The following is a 15,050-nucleotide window of genomic DNA, read 5'->3' as shown; positions in this document are numbered from 1 at the left end:
TAGCCATTCCTCTATGGAACTGTTTCCCAAAAGCCATTGTGTGCTACTGAGCATAGTGGATGGCAAAGCTTCCACTGAATTTAGCTGTGAGGGAGATGTCTGGCTCCTCACCTGGAAGAAGAGGATTTCACATTCTTGTCCTAAAAACAACATCTTCCATTTAAGCTTCTGCAGTGTTTTGCATGGTTACTATAACATTTCTTTTTTAATAAAGGAAGCAGTAAAATATTGAAGGTAAAATGATAATATAGAGAGGAAAATCTTAGTGGAATTTCCTATGGCAGCATGAGGCTTTTATTCACAAAAAGGGCAGCTATCTGTTCAGAGCAAATCTAATAACCAGATGTGACTAGAACTTGGTGCTTCCAAATATTTCAGGTATGTGAGGTTTGAGAACATGACACATTATGCCAAAAATGCACACAGGAGAGGAAACAGGTAATTGGGAGGGAAATGCGCAGTAGCAGCACATGCCAAACTGCCATTGCTCAGTGTGTGAAAGCTGGGAAAGGGGATCTTTGTGGTGGAAAGAAATGGGACACAAGGTCATTTTCTACTCCCAAGGATGGCATTTAAATCCAGAGTAATTCCACTGAAGTCAATGGTTTTAAACATAGAATGGAAAATAGACTCTGGCTGTTATCCCTTTCTAATCACAACGGGAGGTGGAGAATCAGTTCAGCACATCTTTACTTTAAGACTTTCATTCTCTCTAGGGACAACTGGGATCAGGGCCAAACAGGTACCTAAATACCTGGATTTGCTCACTCACTAACAGTGCTGGATTAAGGCATGTTACAGAAGACGGTCACCTCATCAGCCAAAATGTTTGTCCCATCTGTCTGCCAGAGGGTTCTACCCAGCAGCAGGGCTATTTTGACTCACAATGCACAGAATTTAAAGCTGAAGACATGGGAATAATGTGGTCTTTGCAGCAAGGTGTAGCACAGATGTCTAGGTCCTGTTTTAAGTTTTTATGCTTGGGTTTTCCAAATACTAGGAATCCAAGTTTTTTGTAGTATTTTTTTAGCCTTTCAAAAAGCAAGTTTTCCAAATATTAAAGGCTTCAACTGGGGGAAAGAAAAGCTGTAACAGGAAGGGTTTTCACAAGTAGATTTTTATCTTTTTGTTATTTTGATCTGCAAGTTTCTAAAGGGAAAACATTCATTGGAAAAGTATGATTGATTTCTTTGTTTCCATTTTAGGCTTCTGAGTGCATTCCAGAAAACATTTTAAAAACATTAAAAAAAAAAAGAGACAGAGTTTATGTTTAAGTATCTATTGATTCTTCAGACAAATAACCACATTGTAGTTTTCTTGTGGTTTGTTGTCCCAAATTTCTGTTTTGTTTTGTTCCTATCCCCTAGGTAGAAAGAAAAAATATTTGAATACCTAAAGTACAGATTTTACTGTACAGAGTCATACAGAAACCTCAGTCAAGCTGGGTCCTCTCTGTTTACATCCCATTCTAACTCTACAAGTGATTGAGGTACACTCATTGAACTGCCATGTAGATGAGAGTTGCACGATTGCACTTGACCTCTGCTGTAGTGAAGATATGGTTTCTCTGGGGGTGCTCCTGGACAGTAACACTTTTAGCTGCTTGCCTACAAAGCATGAAGCTTACCCTAATATTTCTTTTCAGCATTAAGCATGGCTCTGATTCCAAGACCACCCAGGCCTTAATCCAAGATACTAAAACAAGAAAGCAGCAGCTCAAACTGTCTGGATGAACATGTTTTTCAAGTACTGAAGTTGATGTGGTAGAGATTAGTGTTGGTCAAACGAAGCCTTTTCATGGTCCATCCTCTCTTGGAGAGAAAATATGCCTTGCAAGGCAAAATGAGATACAAGAAGAATACATCCATGACATCCCCAATCCTGAAGTCTGTCACCTACAGCTGACTGTAATATGCTAAGAAAAGTGCCAAGGCTTGTGCTCCCCACTGGTTTAGTGAGAGAAAAGGCTGTTAATGTATTGTTGCCAACAACAAAGGCCTCAGATAACCCTGTAAATATCTGTCTGTAAAAGACTAGGAGAAGGAAACAAAGTGAAATATTGACATTCAGGAAGGAGTAAACATACATATATATGTTATGTATCTAGAAATATATGTCTATGTATGTATGTACATAAATAAAACATTTATGACCTTAATCTTTGTTTCTCTTTTGTGGCTTTTTTATAATATGCATAATATACACCTAAATATCCATTTATCTAAAAAAAGTGTAAGTTGCCGTGAAGTAGTTTGCTCTCATAAAAGAGGCTTAATGGTGTGAGGAACTGAGACTAAAAGAAAGCAGAAAAGGAACTAAACTGCAGGTTATGATCACATCTTTCTAGCCCTATGTTTAAGGGGAATGGCCAAGTGAAGATCTGACAGGACATTAACTATGAAAACTACTCATTGCCTCCAACAGTTTATGTCCAAAGGCACAGAATAATGAGGTTATTCATAGGAAATGATGCAGCTGTGCATCTGCGACTGTGTGGCCTTCTATCAGCATCCGCAGGTTAGTTTCACCCTTTAGATAATAAATTCCAGCATACCACGATCTATTTCACATTTACTGACCTGTAACCCAGCACATTCTGCAGTGCACAGGCCATATCAGGATTTCAACATGCATCTCAGGGACACTGAAATGCCAAAATGAAATTGTGGAGAAAGAACAACTAGAAAATCCTGACGAGGGGGTGAAACAGTGCATGGCTTTGATGTCCCACCTCTACCCCTGGAAGTAACCGGATTTGAGAGGTATTGGGGCTTAGTATACAAACACTTTTCTTGGATATTATGGGACCTGAATCTGCTGACATAAATATGACACCAACAAGCCAGGCTTTAATTAGTAAATTCTAGGAATACAGTAATTCAAGGAAAATGACAATGTTGTAAGTCTCAAGAAGGATAGAAAGCCCTCCTAAGCATTTTCTTTGATCTAAAAATCAAACACATTCCTGTAAGCATTTCAGCAGGTTCTGTTATAACTTAAAATTCAGTTCAGAATCAAAGCTAAAATCTCCCTTGGCTTCATTCATAGAGCAGATAGTAAGGGAACCCACAATCAAACATGGAAAATCAATATCCAGATACATTTAATGGCATACAGATCCTGCCCTCAGAAGCCAAGGCTGAATTCTCAGAATCCGGTAATTAATGCATCCAAAAATGCCCTTAGATTGATGAAGCAGACCCTTGAAGCGAGGTATGATTGTCTGATACCTCGGGAAACAAATAAACCAGGTGGGACAATCAGAAAGGGAGTATCCATGAAGAATAAAGGATTGGTTCAGCCAAGGAACGCAAACTTTTAAAAGGACAATGGTCTTAGTTAAAAAAAAAAATTTTGATGAAAAAAATCTGTACTGCTACATGAACTATTGCTAAGGTGAATTAGTACCATTAAGAAAATACTGAACATTATTTCTGCTTCTGAATTTGTCTAGTTTCAGCTGCCAACTATTTGATCTTTTTCAGTCTTTCTTTGCTAGACTGTGGGTTCATTTATGTGGTTACATTAATAAAAACTATGAAATTGGTAAAAATGTTTTTAAGTATAAGCATTATACCCTAAAATCTCAAATTTATCTTTCAATAGCCATTTTATTATTATTTTTCAGCCTATAGTTTTCAAAGGCATATAGAAAGTTTTATTATAAGTGAATTGTTTTGGTACACAAATACTTAGTACCATCTTTTAAATTTGTATTTATTGTATTTTTATTTGGGAATTCACAGTGTTTTCTATTTTTATCTTGGCTTCAATTTTCTCAAATTTAAAATTAATTCTTGAGGTAAATTTATTTTCAAACAGTATATGAACATATATCCATATTTAACTGCCTTGCTGAAGAAAAATTCCACTAGGTTAAAATTTATTTCATCTGTAACACTTGTTCAAATGCATTATATGTAATTATTATTGTTTTATTGTTTGGGCTTTGTATTTCTAGCATCTATTTATCTAAGGATTCTTAACATAATGTGCCAGCAACTTATGTAAACCCACAACTAATAGTACTGAATATTTTTCACGTTATTTTGAGTTTTTCTTGGCATCTTGTAATACCATCCAGTATGCTGGCAAACAAATATCCGCTGACTTAATTTAGAATCTCCTCCAAATTTTCTTTTCAGTGGAAATCCCCTGCAAACTATGTCTAACTTCTGAGACATTACAAAAATGATCAGAAGATTTTGCAAATGTTTAACATCTTGCCTATTACCTCATATTTTAACAGGCATCTGATACTGACATCTGTCAGACATAGGTGGAAATAGAGAGCTGAAGGCAGAACCTGTTTTTATTTAGAGAGAAATGTTTCATGCCCTGGTATAATGAAGCTCAGAACGAGTTTCTCTTCATTTAGCCTTCCAGTTTCCTGAAGAAGGCACAAGGAAGCATTGCCTTCAGAAGTTTCTTTTACAAAATTCCTATTAAAATACCTAATGAACAGGCTTTGTAGGTCAAAACACCGTAAAGGGTTCAGTGCTGCAGACTTCAGCAGATGGCATTAAGGCAGTCTGGTGCCATCAGACGTGATGCAGGGCAGCCAGCACGCAGAGCCAGCAGCCACCATGTCATTTTGATGTAGTCACCAGCTACATTAGAGGCATATGTTACATCCTTCAAACCATTCCCTTGAGTAGTGATTGGGCCCCAAGCTTCCCAGCCTCTCTGGCAAGGTGTCTGCCTGGCCCCTCAAAGCTGCAGGGTCTGCCTGGGATTCACATGACCAACACAGGCATTTCATTTAGATGTGAATCATGAAACCAGGAGGTGGTGTTCCTTTTTTGCCAAACAAAATAGGTACCTTCAGGGATTTCTGAGCAGCGCCTGCCATAGCCTGGAGATGTTGTACATTCCAGTGCTGCTCCTCTGCTCCCCCCCACACTGCTGTATGCACACACACAGTGCACCCAAAAGGTAAACTTTGCAGCACCTGAGTCTTTTCTTTGCCAGTAAGACCTTTCTGGGCCCTAAGCTTTTATGCATGTTCAAAAGCTGTCCTTCAGACTGCCTCCCAACAGTCTTCATCACAGCAGTTAAATACCAGGACTGCAGTGAGTGCCCCTCACTTGCCACACAGTAATAACAAATGCTGTGCAGCACAAGGCAGCGAGTTGCATTTCCGTGTGCTTCTACTCCCAAGGCTGCTTCTGTATTTTAGACAAAGCTTCTTTAGAAGCACTTCAGCCCCTTGAATAAGGAACACAAAGCAGATCTGCTGTTACATGCATATATGAGGACAAATATCACTACCATGATAATCCTTTAAATAAATTACCTGAATCTGAAGGGGAAAGAAGATAGTATTACATTTACTGCTATACCTTTTGTGACTGAGTTTCTGATACTGTCTCAAAAACCATGTCTCAGACCATGTCCAACCTATGGGACACAGGAACACTTCCCATCCTCTGAGTATTCATACGCCTGCCACGCTATGAAGAGGAGTCCAGGGAGTAGGCCAGATCCTTCCTCCTACACCACCAGGGAAGTGTAGCAGATGTCTTCTACCTCCATGGGAAGAAATCTAAACATGCAGGCCAAAAATCAAACTGCTGTGGGGTCCCCATTCTAAAGAACTAAGAATTCAGGGTGCCAGGCCGTGCCATAGGAGATCTGTCTCAAGTGGAAGTGCAAGTGCACGTTTAGGATTTTTAGACACAAGAAAGCCCTGTAATCCTGTCCTGATGGGTCTTGGCACAAGCGAGCCTTGAGCTGCTCAGGCCGGGCTAGTTTCTGACACACCCAGAGAGAAAACTGGAAGCAGCCAAGGAAAGCCACATGAGCGGATATTTAGTGAGCGGAAGGGAGGCAAGTCAGACTGTAATTCTGTACTGCTCTTGGCAGCCAATTCCTCTCTTGAATCTTGTCCATAGTCTCTGAAAATGTGTTTAATTTACCTTTTGTGCTGGAGGTGCTGGAACGTGGAAGAGGGATGTTGGTTCTGCATGTTCGGACACCAGCATGCGCACCGCCACGGACCGCAGCACAGATGCTCCTCTGGGTTTCTGAACTGAAGTCTCACATTACTGGGCGGAATTGAGACACTGTTATATCCTATTGTGGCCATGCTGCAGGCAGGTGAGAAGTTCACCTAGCTTGATATTTTGTCTCTTTATGGCCCTGACCACATCCTTAGCGGGTGACTGTTCCAAAAGCATCCCCCCTGATTTACCCTCCTGTCTTCTCCTGAGGCTTAGTGAGCTATAGGTTGCCACTAGTCCAGCTAATCGCCCTTATTTCTACTTTAGGTCATGCGATGACCCTTAACAAATTCCACAACCATATCTGCACTTTGAGAAAATTGGACTTCGTTTCTTGTTTATTATTTTGCATCTTTCTTCTGGAAAAGATGAAGAACAATTACTGTTAATGCAAAATGAGCAGCCTTGGCAACAGATAGTCGCGATTACTCAGATTCCAGGCTCGAGGGTCTGATAAAAACCTCAGTGAAGCTAACGGGAATCTTTCCAGAGTAGCTTTAGCTGAAGTCTAAAGGCATGGACATGTTGCACTCCTAGAATCCCATAGGTCCATAATCCTTTTCAGCCCTTTCCTGAAGAATGATTAGCAGAAAGGTCTACAAAATCTACTTATTTCACAATACTAAGCTGCTTCCAGTGCATTCCCAGATGTCAAATTCCCTCAACATTCCCAATGCAGGAGCCAAACTCTTCAGCTTCTATCTTTGACAATTTCCACTGTGTGCAGAGGGATGCATGATTACAAAAATCTGTGGTGGCTTAACTTAATATGAAAGTAGGACAAAGATAAAATAACAGGCAAGTATTAACCATCAATTCAGGGAAAATCTAGCACTGTGATAAATGGTGCCTAATCATGGATGTGTTTAAGTCACTGATGAAATATAATGCCTCCGGCACAGAGAGGCAAAATATGAAGGGCAGAGGGATCAGCACAGCAAGGCCATTTAACTCGTTTAACATAGTTCCCATTATCACTGTTAGTAAAAGTAAACATCAGTTGTTTCTAAATCTCTCATTTTGTACACTGCCTACTCCAATACTTGCTATATTGCTCAGAACCCTAGCTCCTGAAGGCATAGGATTACATCAACTTCTCAGTTGTCATTTTCTTCTCCCCTTAAAGCAGGCTTTAGAAATGGAAACTTTAAACAAGCTCACTCAAAGCCCTCACAAAGCCAGGAGAAAAACAAACCCACTGTTTTTTTCTTAATACCATGACTTTCAGAAAATCCCCTGGGTGTTTTTGTTTTCTGGGTTTAATTATAGAAGTCAGAAATACTGGAACAGCGGCTGTGTCAATGACCAAACTTCTGAGTCAAATTAACATGCAGTGAATTATTCACAACAGATGTTGCTCTGCATAAATAGAAACATAGGGAGCAATAAAAGAAAATACCTACAAGGAGATGATCAGAATGGGATGGATCACTGCAAGATTCAGGAAGTCAGATGGCAAGGGCAGGAGTGATGTCTCTGCATCTCCTGCTTTCAGCGCAGCTCATTAAAAGCAGCAGGAAGCAAGGCACTCCTCCACTGGGGCAGGTCTGCTGAGAAGGCCTGGAGGCAGCTCAAGCCCTCAGAGACTGACATCAAACTGCTGCTGGTCTATGGCCTTCGGTGGCCTGAATCAAACTAAGGTCACATACGGAGACAACCAGGTTGATGGGAACTACACCTGCTTTAAGTTCTGCCTCCTCTGAACTTATCTGTCATCCTGCTCTGAACCCTCCTTCCTGTAATGAGCTATTTACCAAGTGTTCCTAACACACCTGTTAGTGTACCTCAAAGAATCTTGATAGCAATTCTGCTTTCTTACATACCCTCTTAGTTTTAATTCACACTTCAGATTTTGTCGTTATCAGCTCAGGGATATGACAGAACTGTGTGAACTCAGATATATCAATGTGCACATTGATATATGATATATATTGATAATAAAGTGCACAACTGGTGAAAAGGGAGATGTAATTCAGATGCAATGTTTTTATTTGACTGGCTTCATTATAATCCTGACCATCATAGTACCACAGTTTTGCAAACACCTTGCACACTGTGCTTACTCATCCTAAGAAATAATATGGAAAAACGATGGGATTGTAAGTACCATGAAAGGGAAAGGGACTTACAAATGTGGATGCCCTGTCCTCACTGACCCCACATAGATGCAGAGCATCTCATTCTTCTCCAGGACGTTACTTGAAAACCTGTATGGGAAGAGCTGCCTAGGAAAGATGTATCATCCAAAATCAGGCTGTTCTGGCACAGAGCAAAGGGGCCATGGCTGGCTCCCACTGGGATACCAGCATTAATCCCAGTCTTGTTCCTCTGTTCAAACAACAAATTAATTGGCAAACGCACCTCACTGAGGATGTTGCTGACATACCTTACAGACATGCCCAGCCAAAAAGGTCATGTTTCGATCCTGTAAATTATTCACACATTTTACATTTTAAATAAACCTGTAGATTTATTGTACAATAGTACAGCATGTGTCTTTTTAACCAAAAGCTCAGCATCACACAACACTTTAGTCTTCCATTTAAACATACACGGTCCTACAACACAGCTCAGTTCAGCTAGGAAAGCTACATAACTCATTGAAGTTGTGACTACACTGTTCTGAAGGATGTATACCTACAGCAAGGACAGTGGCAGTGGTTCTGGTGTTGTAACAGTTAATTACTTTAACCTGTTCTCAGCACAGTAATGGCAAGCAGCTATCTAAAGCAAAACATAGATATCATTTATGGGACACTACATTTAATCGCCAAAGCACAAAACAGTAGACTAGAGGATCCCACAGATAAGGGTTAGAGATGCACCATGACCTCAGTTTGATGTAATGTCTGCACTAGCTATGCCACACAACCCACCACACAGGCAGACTGGATGCAAGACAGGCATTGCACCGCATCGTAATATTGTTTAGATTGAAATTGTAAGGTTTGGAAGCGGCAGAGCAGGGTGTTCTGTACAAATATACACTTGCCATATTACATTAGTTTACAGGTCAGAAACACTCCTGTAGCCAGTTGCCCACATGCCAGCAGTCTCTTTAGTTAATTTTCGTACTGCTTGCTTGAGTTTTACCTGGTTCAGCTGAAAATGGTATCATCACTTCAAGACACGGGTCGTGCTATGTGTTGTGTGTCTTAACCTTTCAGATCATTGGGGACCACACAGCTGAACTGGTGTAACTGGGCATCCTTTATCCATGCACGTGCTTGTGCCCAGCTCGCTACAGACTCTTACCAAGATATGCAAAGATAAGGTAAACTCTTGGTTTGCCACACAGGCTCCTCCTCACACTGGGGATTCAAAGGTCATCACTGGATGATGACGTACACCATGTGAAGTTCCCCTGAAGTCTGGAATTTGACACCTAACACCTAAATGATCTACAGATTACACAGTACATTCTTGATCAGAAAGTGTATTCGTTTTTATTACTGTTCAATTTATCAATGTGTGGTATGCTTCTTATTGTAAAGGATAAAGTACGTTTTTTATTAAAGTATATCAAATTTTCAGAAAGTATTTTCAGTAGATTTTTAAATACCCAAGGGAGGTAAATTTGGATCCCACTCCTGGACATGTGATTTTTCACTTAAGGCGGGGAGCATGATAGTGCATTGTTGGTTGGTTCTGAACAGTACTGAACTCCTACAACATCAACAAAAATAACGTGCTCATCAAAACACAGACAGTGATACTAAAGAAACAGAGGAAGGAAATCTGTATCAAACATCTGATCTTGAATTAAAACAGGCCAGCAATAGTGTCTAAGCTTTCAAACAGATGAGATGCTTAGCTGATATCAAGTAGCATACCTGCAGCAGCTTCAGAAGAATTATACCAGACGTGCACCCACTACAGTTCATGTGTATTCTCTGACTCCACAAGCTTCACTCAGACAAAATACTAAAGCAAGCTAATCCAAGTGTACTAAGAAATTAAAATGGGTGGGGAGGTATCTTTTTAAATCAAAGTTGCTTTATTTGGTAAAATTTCACCACTGATAAAATTTTCAATTCTCTCCATTGCTTTTGGATTTAGATAAGACTAACCAACAGAAGAAACAAAGTTGGAAACAAAACTGTTCTTGGCTTTTGAGACTAAATGCATGTCCTCTGTAATTCTTGGTTCGTTGTCTAAACTTTGTGTAAAGCTTTGGTAGCTTTCAGTGAGCATATGAACTTCTGGCTGATTATCTAGACACCACTGATACATTTAGAGATTGTTGAAAAAGTAGTTATCTAATTTAAATAGACATCACCTGAAATTCTATTTTTCTTGCTGTAAAACAAATATAAGCAGCATATTAACATGATACACAAACTTTTCTCCTTTGTCCATTCAAAATTTTTAATTTGGTTATTAAGTAATGAGAAATAATTAAAACCTGATCTTGAAATGTCATTAACAGCTTAAGGAATAAAGCTCTTTTATTTCCTGAATTCATTTCATGCCATCTTCAATAAAAGAACTTATGCAGATTCTTTCTGCTTATTAAAATGAAGCCAGAAGCTTATGTTTCTTATGTATTTAAATAGCCCCAACACCAGAAACATACAAAATATTATACTGTATTTTAATCCTTGTAAAACATCATTACACCACCGCACTGCTATTATAAATCTTTTCAATAACATTCATTACGGAACTCAGTAAAGAGCACCGTCTACTACTATGCACTGTCAAATACTTCTGGCAGTATTGGGAACTGACTACAGCATTTTTATTTATTTATTTATTTTTAAACCAAGATTTAACCTACATATTCTGAACTTGTACATAATACACAACAGATTGTACTTCCATATAGGCTGCAGACACATTCACTCATTTTGTTCTGATTTGTATATGAGTAGATTTTCTATAACAATATGAAAGAAAATTAATAACTTCTGTATCTACCTAGGAGTTTAGTAGTTATTTTTATTCATATTAATCAAAAGATGACTGAAAAAACAAAGTTAATTATTGTGAAGTGCACAAAATCTAAAATATAGGGACTTTCCACAGTACAATATAATAAATCAACATATAATAGATTCAAGGCTGTAAAGCCAAAATCTTCGTTTAAAAATTTAGTGTTTCTGACATCATCTTCCACCATTCCATCAACTCTTCTTTCTCTTCTTCTTTTCTTTCAGACAATGACTCCAGTTCAAAATCAACCTGAGTAAGAGAAACAAACAAAAACTTCAGCAAGAGACAGAGAGAAAGAAGTGGATGTTTTGAAGAGTCATTTATTGAAAGTTGTTGTTTAACATAGCCACGAGCCTTCAGGAGGTACTTCCTATTTCAGGCTATTTAAATATGATATAAATATGGGGCTGATTTAAATATGTGCAACACTTGCATATCAGTACAATAAACTTATCTAAAACTGCACACAGATGTATAACAAAATTTCCAAAAGAAAGCAGACATCTGACCAGTCCTTGACTTGTCTAAAAACTTGTCTAAAAAAACATGGGCCAAGGAAATTAAAAATTGAATAGTAGTCAGGCACATAAATCTTCTAGCATATAATAATGTGTCTCGTCAGCATTCTGCTGTCTAACACCTAGCAGTGCAGACTCCCAGCATATCAAAACATGTATTCTATTTTATGCCATCAGGAAAATCCAGGGAGCTCTTCTGACATATGGCTCACTAGTGTAGATATGATGTACATCTTCCTGTATGATACGCTCTACAGAAATAAGCATCTATTTTAATTTTCATGTGAGGAATCCACACTTGTACAGAGAATGAATTAAAAATGCTTCTGAACTCTCAAACAGAGCTAAGTCTTATTCACCATACATGCTCCATCACTATCTTTTTGAGTTGCTTTCTGAGTTCACAGAATCACAGAATCATCTAGGTTGGAAGAGACCTCTAAGATCACCAAGTCCAACTTCTGACCTAACACTAACAAGTCCTGAGCTGAACATCGTTTTTAACCTGTGAAGGTAGTCACCTGACAATATAGACTACAAATACTAACTCTCAATGAAAACCTCAACATCTCTTAACTCTTTACGTCACACAATTTAGAGCTATGCTGTAGTCTTCTATTTGATCTGCTAGCCATACATCCACTAATAAAAAAAGTACAAATATTTCAGTGTTATCCTTCTCTGTGTCAGCTTGCTTTAAATAAGACTAAGGAAATGAAATGAGTTTGAAATGAGACTACTCTCAATGGCTTACACAGCACATACTAGAAAAGCAGATTTCCAGACTGTCTTCTAAAATAGCATATATTGGTAATACTCTGAAAAATAACCTCCTGATTACACACATACCATGAAGGGGAAAAAGAGAGAGAGTTTTTCTTTTTTGCCATAATAGATGCTAAACTGACATACACGTGAACACTTACCATGACAGCAGGGCTAAAGGGCACAGCTACTTTTTTAGTTATTGCTAGATAACCTGGTGCCGAGGCTGTAAGTTTGTAATTTCCAGGCACAAGCAGTCTCCAATAATCACCATCCTTGGCTGTAGAAAAGAAGAAAAAATAAAACCACATAAATATATATAAAACTAGTTATGCGGCCAAGGAAAAGGGACTGTCTAGCTTGTCAGCATCTTTTGTGTTCCTGTCAGCCCTCTTCTTTTGGCTGTCTGAAAGAATTTTTCTTGTAGGGCTGTATAAATATATCACCACAGACTTTCTTCTTTTCAGGTAATCAAAACAAGCATTTTAACTCTGAAGTTGTGCTGTAGCCCCCATGAAAGATTTTGCCTTCTGAGGTTGAAGGCTCTCCAGCACACTGAAAAAAAGAACAATGTGGGACAAGAGCCTTGCTTAGAAGTACTCCACCAATGCACGGCCAATTTCAAGCATTTGAGTTTGTCTGCAATGCAGAATGTTTTTTTATGTCCTTCAATATTCTGGAAATCCAAATGTAAATAAATTTTATTCCCCCCAAATTCAAACAAACAAGACTACTTTTCTCAAGTTATATTGCAGAGACATCTATAAATGCTCATTTCCTGGAATATTCCATGTGTCACCCCTGAAAGTATCAGTATCTACAGGTTTCAGTATCCAGGCAGTGTCTAGGACTTTTTTTCTTCCATTTAACTGAAAAAAGAAATGAAAGCTTGATCCACTGAGGTCAAAGAAGGGCTCCTGCTGCACTGATTGTTACTGCAGACAATCTTTCTCTGCCACAGAATAAAAATGTGTAATCCTGTTCTCTGAAATGAGCCCCTACCGTTTCCACAAAGAATCTGATCCTCTGTGCACAAGGAGTGGCCAATCATCTGATTTGTCACAGGCTAATATTGCGAATGTCTGTCTCCACACAGAACTTCAGAAAGCATGACAAATTATTATAAAGTCCAGTTAGCAGTGCTATTCAAAGTACTTGTCCATGCTCGGGGAAATATTATTTAAATATCTGCAATTTGCATGGTCAAAAAATGTTAATAGTCAGGCCAGCTGTCCTCAGACTTCTTTCTTTATGCAACAAAAGGAAAAGCAAACACTGCTACAAAGCAACGATAATGATCTGTTCTACTTCCTGGCAATGAAACAAAGATGAATTTTAAGTCATGAACAAAGGAGCAGGAGAAAGAGAAAAGAAAAAAAAAAAAAGGAAGAAAAGAAGAAGATCTATCCTTCATTTCAAACGTGCAAAAATTTAAATAGTTATTTTCCTCAGTGTTTTGACAATATGCAACTTCCAGGCATATACAGACACAATAATATAAGGGGATTCACTACAATACCTTTCTGTACCACAGAAGTGTGAGGTATAGTATTCTGTGTATCACTCTCTCATACTTCAAAGTATCTCTGCAAAGCTTATTCCCTTAAAATTTATTTCCAGCCTTTATACCTTTTGCTGTCTAATATATAGTGAAAGAAGGTGGCTAATGTTTCTGTTTGGCAGAAATGCCGCCCTATTTGTAGGTGATGTGAGAACAAACACAAATCAAAGCCAACTGAGGGTCTACCTGTCCTGTATCATTGTGTTCTGCACCTCTGTAACAGTACAGTGAGACAGATCATTGGCTAAATGATCATGTTGTAAAATGCCAGTGCTTTATGCATGATCTTATTATTGTTTTTCTAGTTAGTATCTTGTAAAAACAGTAACAACAACAAAATAACATTTAGTATAAGAATACATGGTCCACAGGGAAGTCTGCAAGTTGGCACTGTGCAAACTACCTTGAACTCATTCATAGAGTAAAGCACAATACCACCCAAGAGGTGACACAATTTTCTATGAACACCAACATGACATATGTCTCTCTTAGAACTGCCCTTCTAGAAAGAAAAAATCAAATAACTGTAAACAGCAGAGAGAATTTACCTTCTCAAGACAAATTTATGTAAACTGAAAATCTTTCAAGAATTTACATATGAAAAGGTATGATCACATCGTAATACAAGTTTTATACTGCAGTTTAGGCTTTCGACTCAAAACAGCACTGCCAACAGAACTTTAAATTCTGGCAGAGTTGTGAAACACTACTTGCACCACAAATCAGTAGAAAAACCAAACATGAATAACCAAGAGCCATCAGAACCAATCCATTCTGGAGATCCATTAACTCCCAACAACCGGTCTTCTCTCTTTGAGAGTAAGCTACTGGAGGAATATTCATGAAATCCTGCAGATAACAAGCTTCTTGAGGCACAATATGTTTTTCTAGCTTCAAAATTTTAATACCTTAAGGCATCAGCTAACTAAGATCTTAAATGGCTCTAGTTTGTGAAGCAGAGGATATAGCAGTATATTCCAGCACTCACCTGATGTAATGTCATGGCTTATCCCCTCCACAGAAATTGTAGCATTTGCTATTGGATTGCCCTGAAGATCTTTAACAAACCCCTTCACTCCTCGATGGATCTAAAATAATTAAATAAAAGCAGAAGCACATGAGAAATTATTTAACAGTTCTTAAGAAAAGGCATTTTCATTAGTAAAATATACTGATATATCTAAGGATGCATGCTACGGATCCCAGTCTACATTTTGACAACTATCAAGGATAATTATTAACAAGTATATATATATATATATATAATAC

At 38.4% G+C, this 15,050-nt stretch overlaps 1 protein-coding gene across 2 annotated transcripts in view; it reads right to left on the bottom strand.

The window, feature by feature from the left end:
- Window positions 1–8,443: 8,443 nt before the first annotated feature.
- CPE (carboxypeptidase E) overlaps window positions 8,444–15,050 on the bottom strand; it is a 58,674-nt gene continuing 52,067 nt past the window's right edge. For both annotated transcript variants that reach the window (XM_013175256.3, XM_013175255.3), the window contains exons 7-9: window positions 14,770–14,869; window positions 12,382–12,500; window positions 8,444–11,186 (exon numbers count right to left, since the gene is read on the bottom strand). In XM_013175256.3, coding sequence (XP_013030710.2) covers window positions 11,088–11,186; window positions 12,382–12,500; window positions 14,770–14,869 — 318 coding nt within the window. In that variant the 3' untranslated portion in view covers window positions 8,444–11,087. The remainder of the gene's footprint in view (window positions 11,187–12,381; window positions 12,501–14,769; window positions 14,870–15,050) is intronic.

Source organism: Anser cygnoides, chromosome 4 (assembly GCF_040182565.1).
Source record: "Anser cygnoides isolate HZ-2024a breed goose chromosome 4, Taihu_goose_T2T_genome, whole genome shotgun sequence".
NCBI lineage: Eukaryota > Metazoa > Chordata > Aves > Anseriformes > Anatidae > Anser > Anser cygnoides.
Note: the sequence above shows the minus strand (reverse complement) of the source record. Positions and strands in the feature narration are given on the sequence as shown.